This window comes from Eptatretus burgeri, chromosome 8, assembly GCF_056783735.1.
Source record: "Eptatretus burgeri isolate ZD-2024b chromosome 8, Ebu_testis_v1, whole genome shotgun sequence".
NCBI classification, from domain to species: domain Eukaryota; kingdom Metazoa; phylum Chordata; class Myxini; order Myxiniformes; family Myxinidae; genus Eptatretus; species Eptatretus burgeri.
The window spans coordinates 13,455,613-13,470,227 of record NC_140968.1 but is presented as its reverse complement, the minus strand read 5'-3'; the positions used below and the strand labels follow the sequence as shown (position 1 = coordinate 13,470,227).

At 42.8% G+C, this 14,615-nt stretch overlaps 1 protein-coding gene across 1 annotated transcript in view; it reads left to right on the top strand.

Annotated features, from left to right (window-relative positions):
* Positions 1-12,838, top strand: part of LOC147021135 (uncharacterized) — a 33,724-nt gene extending 20,886 nt beyond the window's left edge. Inside the window, exons 3-4 of the mRNA XM_085890940.1 lie at positions 10,524-10,658; positions 10,809-12,838. Of these exons, the coding sequence (XP_085747066.1) occupies positions 10,524-10,658; positions 10,809-12,838 (2,165 nt within the window). The remainder of the gene's footprint in view (positions 1-10,523; positions 10,659-10,808) is intronic.
* The last annotated feature ends 1,777 nt before the right edge of the window (positions 12,839-14,615 follow it).

The window sequence follows — 14,615 nt, the reverse complement described above, 5'->3', positions numbered from 1 at the left end:
CCAACAATAACCGACCTGGTATGCTACCCATTTTGTGTGTTCAACCAGGGCTCCATATGTTGGTGGTATAGTCTCTATACTTCGCCCTTTCCTAGTGAACAGGTCTTTGCGAGCTTCATTGACAGTTGTGCAGGTACTGGTTCTGTCGTACATGAGTGCAACAAAATGCTCAATTGCTGGCATAATCTCCATCAATCTGTCTTCTGACGGCCTTGAACTCAGTGCAACAAATGCTGATGTAATTTCATTGCAGGCGACTTTGAATCATCATCAAACAGTGGCAACAAGGCAGATATGTCAATCGGAGTATTGGTATCAGTGGGTTGTATTTTGCTAGCATGGAATGCTGCCCATGATACTTTCATGTCCTGTTCACTATCTGTAGAGCTGTTCTCACACACGTCATACACATGATTGAGCCATTTACACTGCTGCTGAATCATGGTGGTCAACATCTCTGATTCACTGATAAAGGGTTCAGGTAGCTCAGGCACTGCAGGTTCTTTTTCCTGAAGAACAACTGGAGCAACGGTTGTGTATGCATCTGGTAAAGGTGAGATCGTCTTTCTTCTGTTGGCATTATTTGGATTGATAACGATCGTATCGCGCTCATGTCCTGCAAAAAGAGCACTTGGATGCTGAAATAGGGATATTCCTGTTCCATGTAGTGATCCCGTAGCTGTTGTGGAACTGGAATTATGGTCAATATTGTCAAAGGCGCTAGTGATAAATCGACCACGTTGGAGCTTCGGAGGATACACCAGTTGGGTGGAGTAATATACTCATTCCGATCACCCGCCGCATTGTCTGCAGGTCCTGAGGTGGGGGTAGCTCACGGAGTGGGCGCAATCGTTCAGGATCGGGCTTAATCGTGCCGTCGGCTATTGTGTAGCCGAGAAGATTAATTGACCTTTCCGAGAATACGTATTTCTCGTAGTTGAGGGTCAGATTATATTTTCTAGCAATGCTCAAGAATCTGTCCAGATTCATATCATGTTCCCCCCGATCTTTACCGCACACGGTGACGTTGTCCACGTAAACAAAAGTGTCTTTGAGGTTTTCATCCGAGATGATGTCGTCCATAACTCGTTGGAAGCAAGCTACTCCATTGGTGACACCGAACGGAATCCTCCTGAATTGGTAGAGGCGTCTACCTGCCTGGAACGCGGTGTAAGGTTTGTCTTCCTCTCGGATGGGAATTTGATGATAGGCGCTTCGCAAATCGATGGTACTGAATATTTTATAATTGGCCACGCGTTCGACCATCTCGTCTATGCGCGGCAAAGGGTAGGCATCGAGTTGGGTGAAGCGATTGACCGTTTGAGAGTAATCGACAACCATTCGTTTCTTATGGTTCTGGCTGCTGGTCACCAACACCTGCGCGCGCCATGGCGAATCGCTCGGTTCTATAATACCTTCTTCCAGTAATCGCTTGGTCTCAGAAGTGATGAAGTTCATATCGGCAGTGGTATATCGTCGCGATTTGATCGCTATCGGTTTACAGTCCGGCGACAAGTTAGCAAACAGCTGGGGGGACGATACCTCTGCGGTGGTCAGAGCATTTAGAATTAGACGAGGTTTGCTTCCTCCAAAGGGTATTTCGACGCTCGTGTGCTGCTTGAGGACATTATGACCCAGAATTACGTCTGTGCATAAATCACGAAGCACCAGTACCCTTACATCCCGATGCGTGTACCCTTTTACGTCCAATTCAACATTGCAGTACCCTCGTACGCGGGACTGTAGTGATGTGGAGGCCATGCATACCGTATTGTCTGTCGGGTGGATCTTCCATTTCCTGCCCTTCACTAGCGAGCTGTTGACGAAACTTTCAGAGCTACCGGTATCAATCAGAGCCTCAGCCATATGCCCGTTAATTCGTACGTTGATGATAACCTTGGATAGATTCCCCGGTGAAGCTGCAGTTAGTTTCTTTTGTGAGTAGAGGGCCGCAGAAGTGGGTTTATTTTTTCTAAGAGTAGATTTGCATACCCTGGCATAATGCCCTTTCTTGTCACAATTCATGCATGTGGCATCCCTGGCGGGGCATTTGTTGCGGGGGTGTCTTTTGTACCCACAAAAGAAGCATTTACCAACCGAAGTAGTGGCTGAGGAGTTTGACGAGGTCTGGGTATCCGATTCCTCGGGTTTATCTCCATCCTCAGTGTCGGAGGTGCCCTGGGGGGTTCTTTGAGTTTCCGCCGTAGCAGCATTCATTAGCAGCATCGGTATCCCATCTGACTCAGATTGCTGCTGAGCCGTATCCATTGCTCGAGCCTGGTCAGCTACCTTTTCAAGAGTGGGTTGCGCTTTCTCCAGTAAGCGTTGCCGTATGGGGGCTGACCTGAGCCCTTGGATGAACGCCTCTCTGGTCGCTTCATCTCGGTGTTCCTCGGCGGTTACAGCCCGGAAACTACAGTGTTTTCCCAACTGCCTCAGAGCTTGCAGGAACTGATCGATTGTCTCCCCGGCTGCTTGCTTGCGTGTGTTGAGAAGATGTCGTATGTACACCTCGTTCTTGCGCTTCACGTAGAGCGCCTGCAGCACGTCGATCGCTGCATCGTAGGTGTCACACTCCGAGAAGAGCCTGAATACACTGGGCGAGACATGATTCACAAGTGCGGCCAATTTGTCGGCTCCCTCTTCAATAATGGTCAGATAGTGTGAGAAGGAACGGAACCAATGCGACCATTTCATTTCCGAGTCAGTCGCGTTTGGGTCTGCGTCGAACCTCTCCGGTTTGTAGATCTTGTCCATCGTCGGTTGAGGGAGCCGAAGGGATCAAGTGGAATAAATTGGAATGAAAGCGAGGGAAAAACCTTCAGAGTGTAGGCTTTATTCCACTTGATTGAAGCCGCTTCTATGGGCACATCAGGGGATACAGGTGCAGCAAGGAGTACAAATGTAGCAATGTATACATGTGCAGTATATCACCACAAAATAAATCAGCAATTAGCATGGATTCCGGTATACTCTCAATTCTTACCATTCAACGAGCACCAAGTGGACCGCCGCCGTAAATGACAATGCCCCAGGGACAATCCCCCCGACTGCGCGGAATCTCGGCTTTATCTATCCCGTGCGTGAGCCGCGCGACATGTGATCACGCGCCACGTCCTTCAATTCATCACACTGGCCATGCAAAATTCCAAGATGGCGACCATTTTTTAAAGATGGCCGCCATATGCACAGAAATTTCCTCTTCTGCAGCTAAATATTTGAAACAAAACACAACATTAAGAGTGTAAACCAAAGTTTTTTTTTTGTGTCTAAGATTTTAGCATGATTATTCTTTGTAATGTAACACCTCACAGCATGGTTGCAACAAAGATGGCATCCAAGATGTCTGCCACCAAACCAAAACAATGCTCATATTTCAGGAAATAATAGACATAGACTCATCATTTTTGGATCTATACCTAGGTTTTTGGGATCAACTAATTAGGTGGACATGGTTTTAGATTCCTAGTTCCCATGCATACTGCTGAAACAAAGATGGGAGTCCAAGATGGCTGCGACAATAGCTATAAACCATTGTTCACGAACTAGCGTTTGGAACAAAATCAAGATTTTTTTTTTTTAAGGTTTACTAACTTCATAGATATGGTTCAGATATGGACAGAAAAATTCTTTCCATTTTGCAAAGGGAAAATCAACCATGGACGGTTAGTCGTCATAGGAGATGCTGAGGCCATGCTCATGCAGCATTTCTACCAGGCTTCTCTTCCTGGTTTTGGCAAAGATAGAGAGACCCATGTACACTGGGAATGGTGTTTCTCTGTCTCTGGAGTGTCTGTGTGTTGCTGCTCCCTCTTTGTATCGGGAATAGCAGTTATACTGCAGCAGCTGGGAAATGGCCTGGTCAGACTTTGAAGCCCCAAATCTCAGCTGTGATTTGATGTCTGCTCCATGTTCAACCATCCTGATGAATTGAAGGAGAATGGGTGGTATAGCATCTTTAACACAGCCTTCAGGAAATGTGTCATCAAATCTTGATTGATGGTCTAGTATGTGTCGTCTCAAGATTTTTGCAGCTTTAGCCATCACAAGTGCATCAGAGTATTCTGATGCTTTTGATAGTGACAAAGCCACATCTTTCTGGAATGCTAAAAGCACACCTCTTACCTTTTTTGTGAGCTTCAAGCTCAGGGATTTCAGCCAATAATTTATCCTTTAATCTGGTGGTATTGACAGTGGGAGTATCAACAGCCAGTTGTGCCAGACGTTGTTGGTATAACTGGTAAATATCTGCAAGGGGGAAGACTGTGGGACCGTCTGAATTCAGACTGGTTTCAACAGTGTAATTCACCAATTCCGAAAGAACCAGTGGGTACACATCTGGTTCCTCCTTAGTTTGATGTGAGTCTTTCTCAAGACTTCTGAGATGGTATCTCTCCCTGTTGTACAGAGCAGTGAGACAGGCACGATGGTATTTTAGTTCCTGGGCAATGGCATCTCCACCACCCAGTTTTGCTAACAACGTGCCATCATTCAGTGTTTGAGCACACTCATGCAGCCTCTTGTCCAAGTTCATGGTCATAACTTGCCGAAGGTCAGATTCAGGTGATGTCTTTTCACACATAATACATACTTGACCATCATGGCTAGTTCGTCGCTGCTTCACATGCCCTTCATCTGTTTCACTACCACGAGAGTCGGATCGACGTTTCTTGGCACGATCGAGTTTAGTGTTATTAAATAACAACCGACAACTCATGTGGTACTTTGCCTCATTCCTTCTCAGCGTTGCCTCTATACCTCCACCCTCATTCAGTCTTGCTGGGTCTAAAATCAATGGGAGTGCACTGATCTCATTGAATAGAGGTATATTGGTCGCTAGCATAGTATACCCATCATGTTCTGGGACATGATGGGTAGGAGGGGAAGTCAGGGCTTCATTCTTTTTGTCTTTTTGGCAAAGACAGCATCTAGTCCAGTCTGTTTGCCTCTTGGCTAAAATTGGATTCGCATCTGCCATTTTGATTAAGGCCAAGGGTTTATCCTTTTACCACCTTAATCAACGCACATTCCTGTATGGGATACGACTAGGTTCGGGTGACCTACATCTAGCCCGATCATTCATCCAGTGTCATTTAAGTCCCGTGTGATCTGTACACCATTCGGATAACTACATGAACAAGTCATGTATAGCCCCGTTACCATTGGCTCGGCTCTCCCGCGCTGGCACACCCTGTCAATTCAGGCGCGGCTATCTAACTAAATCTAGAAACTACAAACTACTGTTTACTAGCGACTGGATATGGGGCTGTTAGACAGCATTTGGGACACTAAACTAAACTAAACTATACTACAACTACTAGTCTATTACTACAGCATTAGTAAAGCTAGTTGAGCTGACACTGAACCCCATGCTGAGTTACACAGCAGTGATGTCACCAATGTGCCCTGGTTGTGCACTGACATCACTCTATTATAATTATGCTAAGCTTTCCTCCACCCTCTAAAATGCAATCTGACAAAATAAGTAATAATTCTAATGAAATCCATTTTCTTTATTACCTATTTGCCGACTTATAGTACTTAGTATTTCTATGTTTATTCATTGATGAGATACTTTTAAGTTTTACGGCGGCCATCTTGGATGCCATCTTTGTTGTGACAGGTAACTTTGCAATATATGACAAACAAGTGAACATTTATGCAATAAATCAGAAATAAAAGTATTTTACCACTAAATTTTGTGAAATGATAAATGATTATTACCAGCTTGATTTTTCTGGAGATATGGCTTAGCAGCCATCTTGAAAATGGCAGCCATTTTAATTTTCAGCAGGAGCAATATTTTTGCATAAAGAGTGATCCTTGGAGACTTGACATCATATATGTTAAATTTCATGCTTGCATCATAAGATATTCTGATGAAAATAAGACTATCTTCAGCACAGTTCCTGAAATATTAGGATTTATAGATTTCATGGTGGCCATCTTTTACGCCATCTTTGCTTTGACCATTTTATTATGTACTAGAGCCCAGACAACATTCCTATTAGATTCTTTGACCCCTAAAACCTAGGTATATGCTCAAAAATTGTCTTTAATCCAAATACTTGCTTTAGGAATAATACTTTTCAATTTGGATGGTGGCCATCTTGGAAAATGGTCGCCATCTTGATTATTTTCGTGGCCAGCACCATTTTTTAACACAGTAGACCAAAAAGAGTATTTGTGCCAAATTTCATGCTTGCATCACAAACCGAAGTATTCTAGGGATATTTTGCAGTTATCTGCTGCACTAAAGCCCAATAAACTCAAACAGTACAACTTGAGACATCATGGTAAAAGCTCCCTTCAAACAATCTTATTAATACATATTATTGACCTCAAGCTCGGATCACCGGTCGATGTCTCACTCCGCATCATGCTTGCGATAACTTGCCCACTCTCTCCAAAGGATATCGTGAGAACTCAAATGTTCATGAACTAATGCTACCAGACTGGGTATCCAATTCACATTCATCCGAGAGGCTGAACGCATGCCAATGCATCGTCTGTTTGCGGATTTAACAGCATGAGCAGTGATGTACCATCCATGGGAGGGTATATATTACGTATGCAAATTTGTATTTTCACATCACCTGCACCCACCAATTGCTCACCTGAACAAGGCTTTCCCCAAACACGGAAACAAACCCAATTTTGATTCATGACATGTCCCATCGAAGCCCTGCACCAAGAACTCTCGAGACACGCATGCATTATGTCCACTGCCCACAGCCGTCACACACACACAAAATGCTTCTCACCATCGTGAGTGGTTTAAATCATTCTAAGCTCATTCAGATCAACTCATAATAGCTTTGTTATGCTCAAAGAATTGTCGTCTTCACCATTGATTACTGTGCACTTGTAATCAATTAAACAAAAATCAACCAATTCTTCGAGCTTCATCCCTTTTTCCCCAACAAACGTTAATTTCCTTATTTCATTCAGTTTTACAAAAAAAAGAAGATATTTCTCTTCCAAAACCAGTTTGTTCACTATTTCAAAGATGAGCTTCCAACTTCTTCCTCCTTAATCAGGCAAATCTCGCACACCGCCCGACAAGCAGGCAAATTCACACACGGCCCAACAAGCAGGCAAATTCACACACGGGGTGTGTTCTTGCCTGCCACCTCACTTTTTCCATTATCTAATTTTCCCACTAAGATGTTTTAATTTTCCCATGTCAAAACAATTTTGTCTTCAATAAAAGCTCTCAAGGAGGTTGGAACAAGTTTGTCGGCTTGAAGACAAACTGCCCACCCTTTACCCTTCAGGCAAAGCGCACACATTCCTTCACTCCACAGTAGGGAAGCCTTCCCCCCCCGCCCCACCTTTTCATTGTTTTCAGCGCAGTGATCACAAGCAACCTTTGCTTTATTTTCAAGAATCATCCGTGGTTCATTTTACATTCCCAAATTCTGTCACACATTGATCTCAATTCATGTTCTTTAAAACGGTTGATATACAGTTTGTGCTGGTTGCGCTGGGACGTTTCCTGCTGCCTGCGTTGCTGGGGACACCTCCCTCACCGGGAAGGCAGAAGCCGTGGCCAGCGACTGCATACCTTCCAGGGTTGGGTACAACCTTGGCGGATTAACTAAACCCTCAGGTGGGTTACCTGGTACTCTCCCTTGACTGTCCCGCCCCTGCACTGCAGTTTGCACGGGCGGGGCCCTGTGTTTTCTCAACTTGTTCTTTTCACCTTAACACTTTATTTGCTACTATCCTATTTGCAGCATCATTTATTTGTAATGCTTCTTCCTCCCACATCTCAACAGCTTTGAACACTTTGTTCGGGCTTCAACTTATTGCTTGCCCGGTGCCCGAGTCGAGATAATAAATTTCCCACGATTTCCCATCTTAAGGAACCCCATTTTGGGAATGGATATGGGTCCCTTTGTGTCCATTCGTACCATAATTCTAATTGATCACATGACCTAGGTCCATATTTTTCGTACTTAACCCCGCGACTGAATTCGGGGGTGGGGCATTTTTATCCGACTTTGGTTTAACCACTTTATTTCCCATTTTCCCTTGGTCCTTCCTGGAGTGTTCTTGGGCTGGGTCAGGTGTTTCGCCTGGAGTGTTCTTGGGCAGGTGTTTCTCGGGTGTTTCTCACACCTTCCACTCCCTCAATCTCCCAAAGGCACACCTCCCACTCCGTCAATCTCCCCTTTAGACCCTGGTCCTTCTGGAGTGCTCTTGGGCAGGGTCGGGTATTTTCGCACCCCCACTTCCCTCATTCTCCAAAATGGGGATTTCTTGGGTTGGGCCAGGAGCTTTCACACCTTTCCCTTCCCTCAATATCCCAATGGAGTGTTCTTGGGTTTCCCTCAATCTCCCAATGGACCCTAACCTTCCCAGGTACCCCCTTTTTGATATGTACGAAACTCCTTTTCCCCTTGTTCGTTTGAGGTGATGACAGACCGCAGAGGGCAGCGAGCCCGTGTCCCCAGTGTGAGAAAGGAGGCAGCTTTTCTTACCTTATCTTAAGCTGGCCGGCTCTTTCCTCCTTTGTCTCATCAGGGAAGCTCGCCCCCCTCTCCCAATCTGGCTCGCCCCTGTTCGCTGCACCAATTGTTGAGATCGAGTGATGTCCACACTGATTGAGATCAAGTTCTGTCCACACCGATCTTAGGTGGAGAAGAGTTTAATTCACATCAAACATATGCGCACATGTAGAGTGGCTCGGAACACACAGTAGTCCGCATAGACCAATTCTGGCAAGCTCAGCTTTAGCTCTGCTTTATATACAGTTTTACTTCGACCCTTGCATGGCGGCTTGTTAAGCAAGATTTATCTTGTGTACACTCATTAACTCCTTTCAAAATTCATGCGGTTGAAAAGAAAGTACAGAAAGTACAAGATCAGCTCTTTTCCCTTTCTTATCTTCCACCAGCAAGGTCACCTACCACGTGTTGTTGTGCCTGGGAGGCCCAGCTGTGTTATTTCACAAGCGATCTTTTTGGCTGACAAAACAATCCCTTTGACAGTGCAGAGATAAACAACAAGATTTATCCTTTCCCTCTTTCCAAAGTGCAAAGATGTTTAACAAATACACTGATGACTTATTTGGGACAGTGTCTCCACATATGTATGTATATGTATATGTATATATATATATATGTTATACAGTGTCTTATACAGTGTCTCCACATATATATATATATATATATATATATATATATATATATATGTTACTTCTGCTTTTGGCTGCTCCCGTTCGGGGTCGCCACAGCGGATCATCCGTATGATCCGCATAGTGATTTGGCACATGTTTTACGCCGGATGCCCTTCCTGACGCAACCCTGGTCGCGTCTTACGACACAGGGATATGGTACACCTATTTTAACCGGGGTATACACTGGCCCAGTATACTGGTACTCATTTCGCCGACCTCGGAAGGATGACAGGCTGAGTCAACCCCCTGGTGTATTAATTCAGTAGCCCAATGGGGCTTGAACTCAGGACCTTTTGGATCCCAAGCCGCTGCCCTAACCACTGCGCCAACACCAGGCTCATATATATATATATATATATATGTATATATATATATATATATATATATATATATATATATATATATATATATATATATATATATATATATATATATATATATATATATATATATATATGTGTTTTCCTCGTTGTAAACGCCTTGATTCATCTCCCGTAATGGCAGGAGCATTATGGAGCCTTGTTCTAACAGCGGAAGTGACGACCATTGCATACTACCAATTTTTTTCTTTTTTTGGGGGATACAATGTCAAGGCTCGTATAAGAGCTGAAATTGACTTGGTAAATGAGCAAAAAATACAAGATAAACATTGTGGAGATTTGATGAGATAAAAACTAATACAACATTGAGTCTTCTTCCAATGCATGAAACTAATCTTTTTGGTGTGCCTGGCAGGATGATTTCTGAACAAATGACTTACTGCAACACACACACACACACACACACACACACACACACACACACACACACACACACACACACACACACACCACACAGATATGATTTCTCCCCTTGGTTGTAATGCCAATTTTCAGGTTTCTGAAGATGAAACGGAGCCCTCACAAGGATAAAAGTATCTACCCCCATTTCTATGTGAGATCACGTTTCAAGGACCAAGTTGTGAAATTTTTTTTGCTCCCATCTTGGTTCCAAGGCTTATTTTCAGGATTGTCACTGAACCCTGAACAGCCTTCAGTTGTAATTCATTTCCAGTAATATTTCATGGGATATTTGTCAAAATCTCAGAGGTTTTTTTTATTATTATTTCCGTTTCTCTAACCCTCACAGGCACCCTGTGAGAACTTCAGCTTCCAGCTTTTCTTGCGTCATTTTAAAGATCATGGTACTTGGTCATTTTTCAAATTGCCGCATCATTGAGGCCAAAGTTGCTGGGTAATGACTTCGATTTGCAATGCCATCCTTTCCTTTTTGTATCTGACCTATTGACCGAATTTATATTTGGCAGTGTTTCAAACTTCATGTCCTTCATTATTTTCAGGTGATGTCTATCCTGTAAATGTGGAATCCAGACGACACAACAGTGCATCTGTCTCAGAAACTTTAAGATATGCTTCTGTGAAGGAAGATTCAGTTGTTCATTTGACAAATGGCAGTACTGTCTGTTCTGCAACAGGTGAGCAGAAATCTCCAACATTAACATTCAATATTTTGAATTCAGGGTTTATGAAATTTTTGAAATCGTTAAATATTTTGCATTTTCAGTTTGACAAAAACAAAACGTAAAATAACTTCTCATTCTTATTCTTCTCCTTTGGTTTTGCAGAACAATCAAGAGGTCCAGTTGGGCAAATAAGGTCACGGAGCAGCTTGACAGTGAAAAATATGTCTATTTTGAAGAAACAATCCCAAGAACAAGACTCACAACGTTCAAAATATAAGCGCACGTCTGGTAAAAACAGCACAAAGATAAACATTAAATTAAATAATCCCAAAAAGGTTATCAAAAGGCAAATGCCTTATAAGTGTAATGTATGCAGTGTCGATTTTACTTCACCAAGAAACATCAAAATACACATGAGGACCCACAGACGAGATTGCCCACACAAATGCTCTGTCTGTGATAAAGGTTTCTCTCATAAAGGCCATTTAAAAATGCATATGAGGATCCATACAGGAGAGCGTCCTTTCAAATGCTCTGTCTGTGATAAAGGTTTCTCTCAAAAAGGCAGTTTCAAAATACATATGAGGATCCACACGGGAGAGCGTCCTTACAAATGCTCTGTCTGTGATAAAAGTTTCTCTCGAAAACGCAGTTTGAAAATACATATGAAGATCCACACGGGAGAGCGTCTTGACAAATGCTCTGTCTGTGATAAAGGTTTCTCTTCAAAAAGCAATTTGAAAATACATATGATTATCCACAGAGGAGAACGTCCATACAAATGCTCTGTCTGTGCCAAAGATTTCTCTCTGAAAGGCAATTTGAAAATGCATATGAGGATCCACACAGGAGAGCGTCCTGACAAATGCTCTGTCTGCGATAAAGCTTTCTCTAATAAAAGCATCTTGAATATGCATATGAAGATCCACACAGGAGAGCGACCTCACAAATGCTGTATTTGTGATAAAGGTTTCTCTAATGAATGCACGTTGAAAAAGCATATGTGGATCCATACGGAAGAACGCCCACACAAATGCTATGTCTGTGATAAAGCTTTCGCTCTGAAAGGTAATTTAAATCAGCACATGAGGATCCACACAGGAGAGCGTCCTTACAAATGCTCTGTCTGTGATAAAGGTTTCTCTCATAAATGCGCATTGAATCGGCATTTGAGGATCCATACAGGAGAGCGTCCTTATACATGTTCCGTATGTGATAAAGGTTTCTCTCAAAAAGTCGATTTGAATAAGCATATGTGGATCCATACAGAAGAACGCCCACACAAATGCTATGTCTGTGATAAAGGTTTCGCTCTAAAAGGTAATTTGAATAAGCATATGAGGATCCACACAGGAGAGCGTCCTTACAAATGCTCTGTCTGTGATAAAGGTTTCTCTCATAAATGCGCCTTGAATCGGCATTTGAGGATCCACACAGGAGAGCGACCTTATAAATGTTCCGTATGTGATAAAGGTTTCTCTCAAAAAGTCGATTTGCAAAAGCATATGAGGATCCACACAGGAGAGCGTCCTTACAAATGCTCTGTCTGTGATAAAGGTTTCTCTAATAAAGGCAATTTAAAAATACATGTGAGGATCCATAGAGGAGAGCGCCCACACAAATGCTCTGTCTGTGATAAAGGTTTCTCTCTTAATGGAAATTTGAAAATGCATATGAAGATCCACACAGGAGAGTGTCCTGCCAAATGCTCTGTCTGTGATAAAAGTTTCGCTCTGAAAGGCAATTTGAAAATGCACATGAGGATCCACACGGGAGAGCGTCCTTACAAATGCTCTGTCTGTGATAAAGGTTTCTCTCTAAAAAGCAATTTGAATCAGCACATGAGGATCCATACAGGAGAGCGTCCTTACAAATGCTCTATATGTGATAAAAGTTTCTCTCTGAAAGACTCTTGGAATAAACATGTGAGGATCCACACAGGAGAGCGACCTTACAAATGCTCCATATGTGACAAAGCTTTCTCTCAACAAGGCTCTTTGAAAATACATATGAGGATCCACACAGGAAAGCGTTCTTACAAATGTTCCACGTGTAATAAAGGTTTCTCTCAAAAAGGCGATTTTAATAAGCATATGAGGATCCACACAAGGGAGTCTAAAAACCCACAAATGGAGATAACAACCAACGAGAGCCTAGAAAACACTCAACCGAAGAAAAGACCAGCTGTTTGAAAATTTACTCACAAGATTCAAACAAAAACGAAGGAAACATGCAAAATATGGCAATCCCCCCTCCTCATAAAAAGTTGAACTGGTTTTCAAAAGGGATTTATGGAAATTGAAAAGAACACAACAAGAAGATGGAATATACCCAAAACCTGGAAAAGAAGTAGAAGATTCAAAAGCAACATCGAGAAGATATTCCTCAACTGATAATTGCCAAACAGAAAATTATGAAGCATTTGCCAAGATGACAAAATTCCAAAGCCCTGGTTTGGATGGCATCCCACATTTCTGATGCTCTCCACAATCACTTCACTCAAGTATGGGATGAGCTCATCCAAGGGGAAAAGGAAACGGATGAATGTTTGTCCAATGCTGATCTTGCCTCCTGAGTTTTCAACAGACAATACACCATTTTAAGTCCTTTCTCATCCTAACCCACTGTCTTTCAATGTTCACTCATTCACTTTTTATTTTGCAATTGAGAAGGAAGAGAACATTCTTGCAACCTTCAACTTGTTTTTACGTACATGGTCAAGGCTCGTGAACTCAGGCTGACCGGCAGGGACTTCAAGCAGCCATCAAACTTCTAGACTGGTCTTCCTTCTCTACTTTATCCGACATCAACTCATCCTGGGAATTGTTTCTAAGAAATTTGCTCTCTCTCATGTACAGATTTATCTCATCTCGTCTTCAGTTGTCATGCCCTTCCTCCAGCCCATGGTACACTGAAGCTTGTGGTGAGCAGTGTGACCACTCCTCATTTTCATAAATGCCAAGGTGAGCCAATGAAAAAAGCCAAGAATTCACAAGGTTTCAGAAAATCGATGATAATAGAAAACCTATACGCCAATAAAACCTATAGAAAACCAAGACGCTAAGGTGAACAACGAATAGCCAAGATCTTGTGAAAAAAGTCAAGGAGTGGTCACACTGGTGGTGAGGCAGTTGTCCTGAAACAACTTGCCTTTGCCTCGTGGAAGGCAAATCCAACTGAAGCCAATTTCATTTCCTTCTAAAAAGCTCAGAACAAGTGTGTCTACCCTCAGGAGAGCCAGGAAACATCTATCTAATCTCAAGTCTGAACTCTCAAACCTGTCTCCCTCCTCCAAATCCTGGTGGTGTATTAAGTCTGTTTCTGTTGTATGTTCCTCCTCCATCTCCTCCCTTACCTCAAATGGCCATACAGCTGACACTGCACGTGAAAACGCTGAATGCCTCAACTGTGTTTGCTTCTAAATCTTGTCCCAAACCCATTGCTTTCTGTACCCACCAGTAGTAGGAGAATGTTGGTTCTGAGGCATCTCAAAATTTACATAGAAGTGAATGGGGGAAAAAAGGGAAAAGTTTTGACCAACAACCCAAATCCCCCAAAATTCTCATATTTCTCCCTCTTCCAACTCAGCCAAAACATAAATATTAAATCCTCAATCGACCAATTATTCACACCGATCATATTTTTCATTGTACATAGACATGACAGAAGTAAATAGACACCTTAAATTTATTCATTTCATCTGCACAGCACAGTTTTACTCAGTGATTTCTACTAATATTCGACTATTTCTTTGCAGAAATGAGTTCCTGGGTCTTGTACGACAATTAACTATGCCTCAAACCCAGGGAGCAGGGAAACTTTCTGATTTTCAAAAAGGACAATTTGTTGACCATTCAGAAGGTGAAGTCAGCCAGCATCAGATAGCTCAGAACCTTGGCATTCTGCTTTCTATGGTCAATCAGGTGATTGTGCAATTCACTAGCGAAGGCAATGAATCCACAGCTTCCC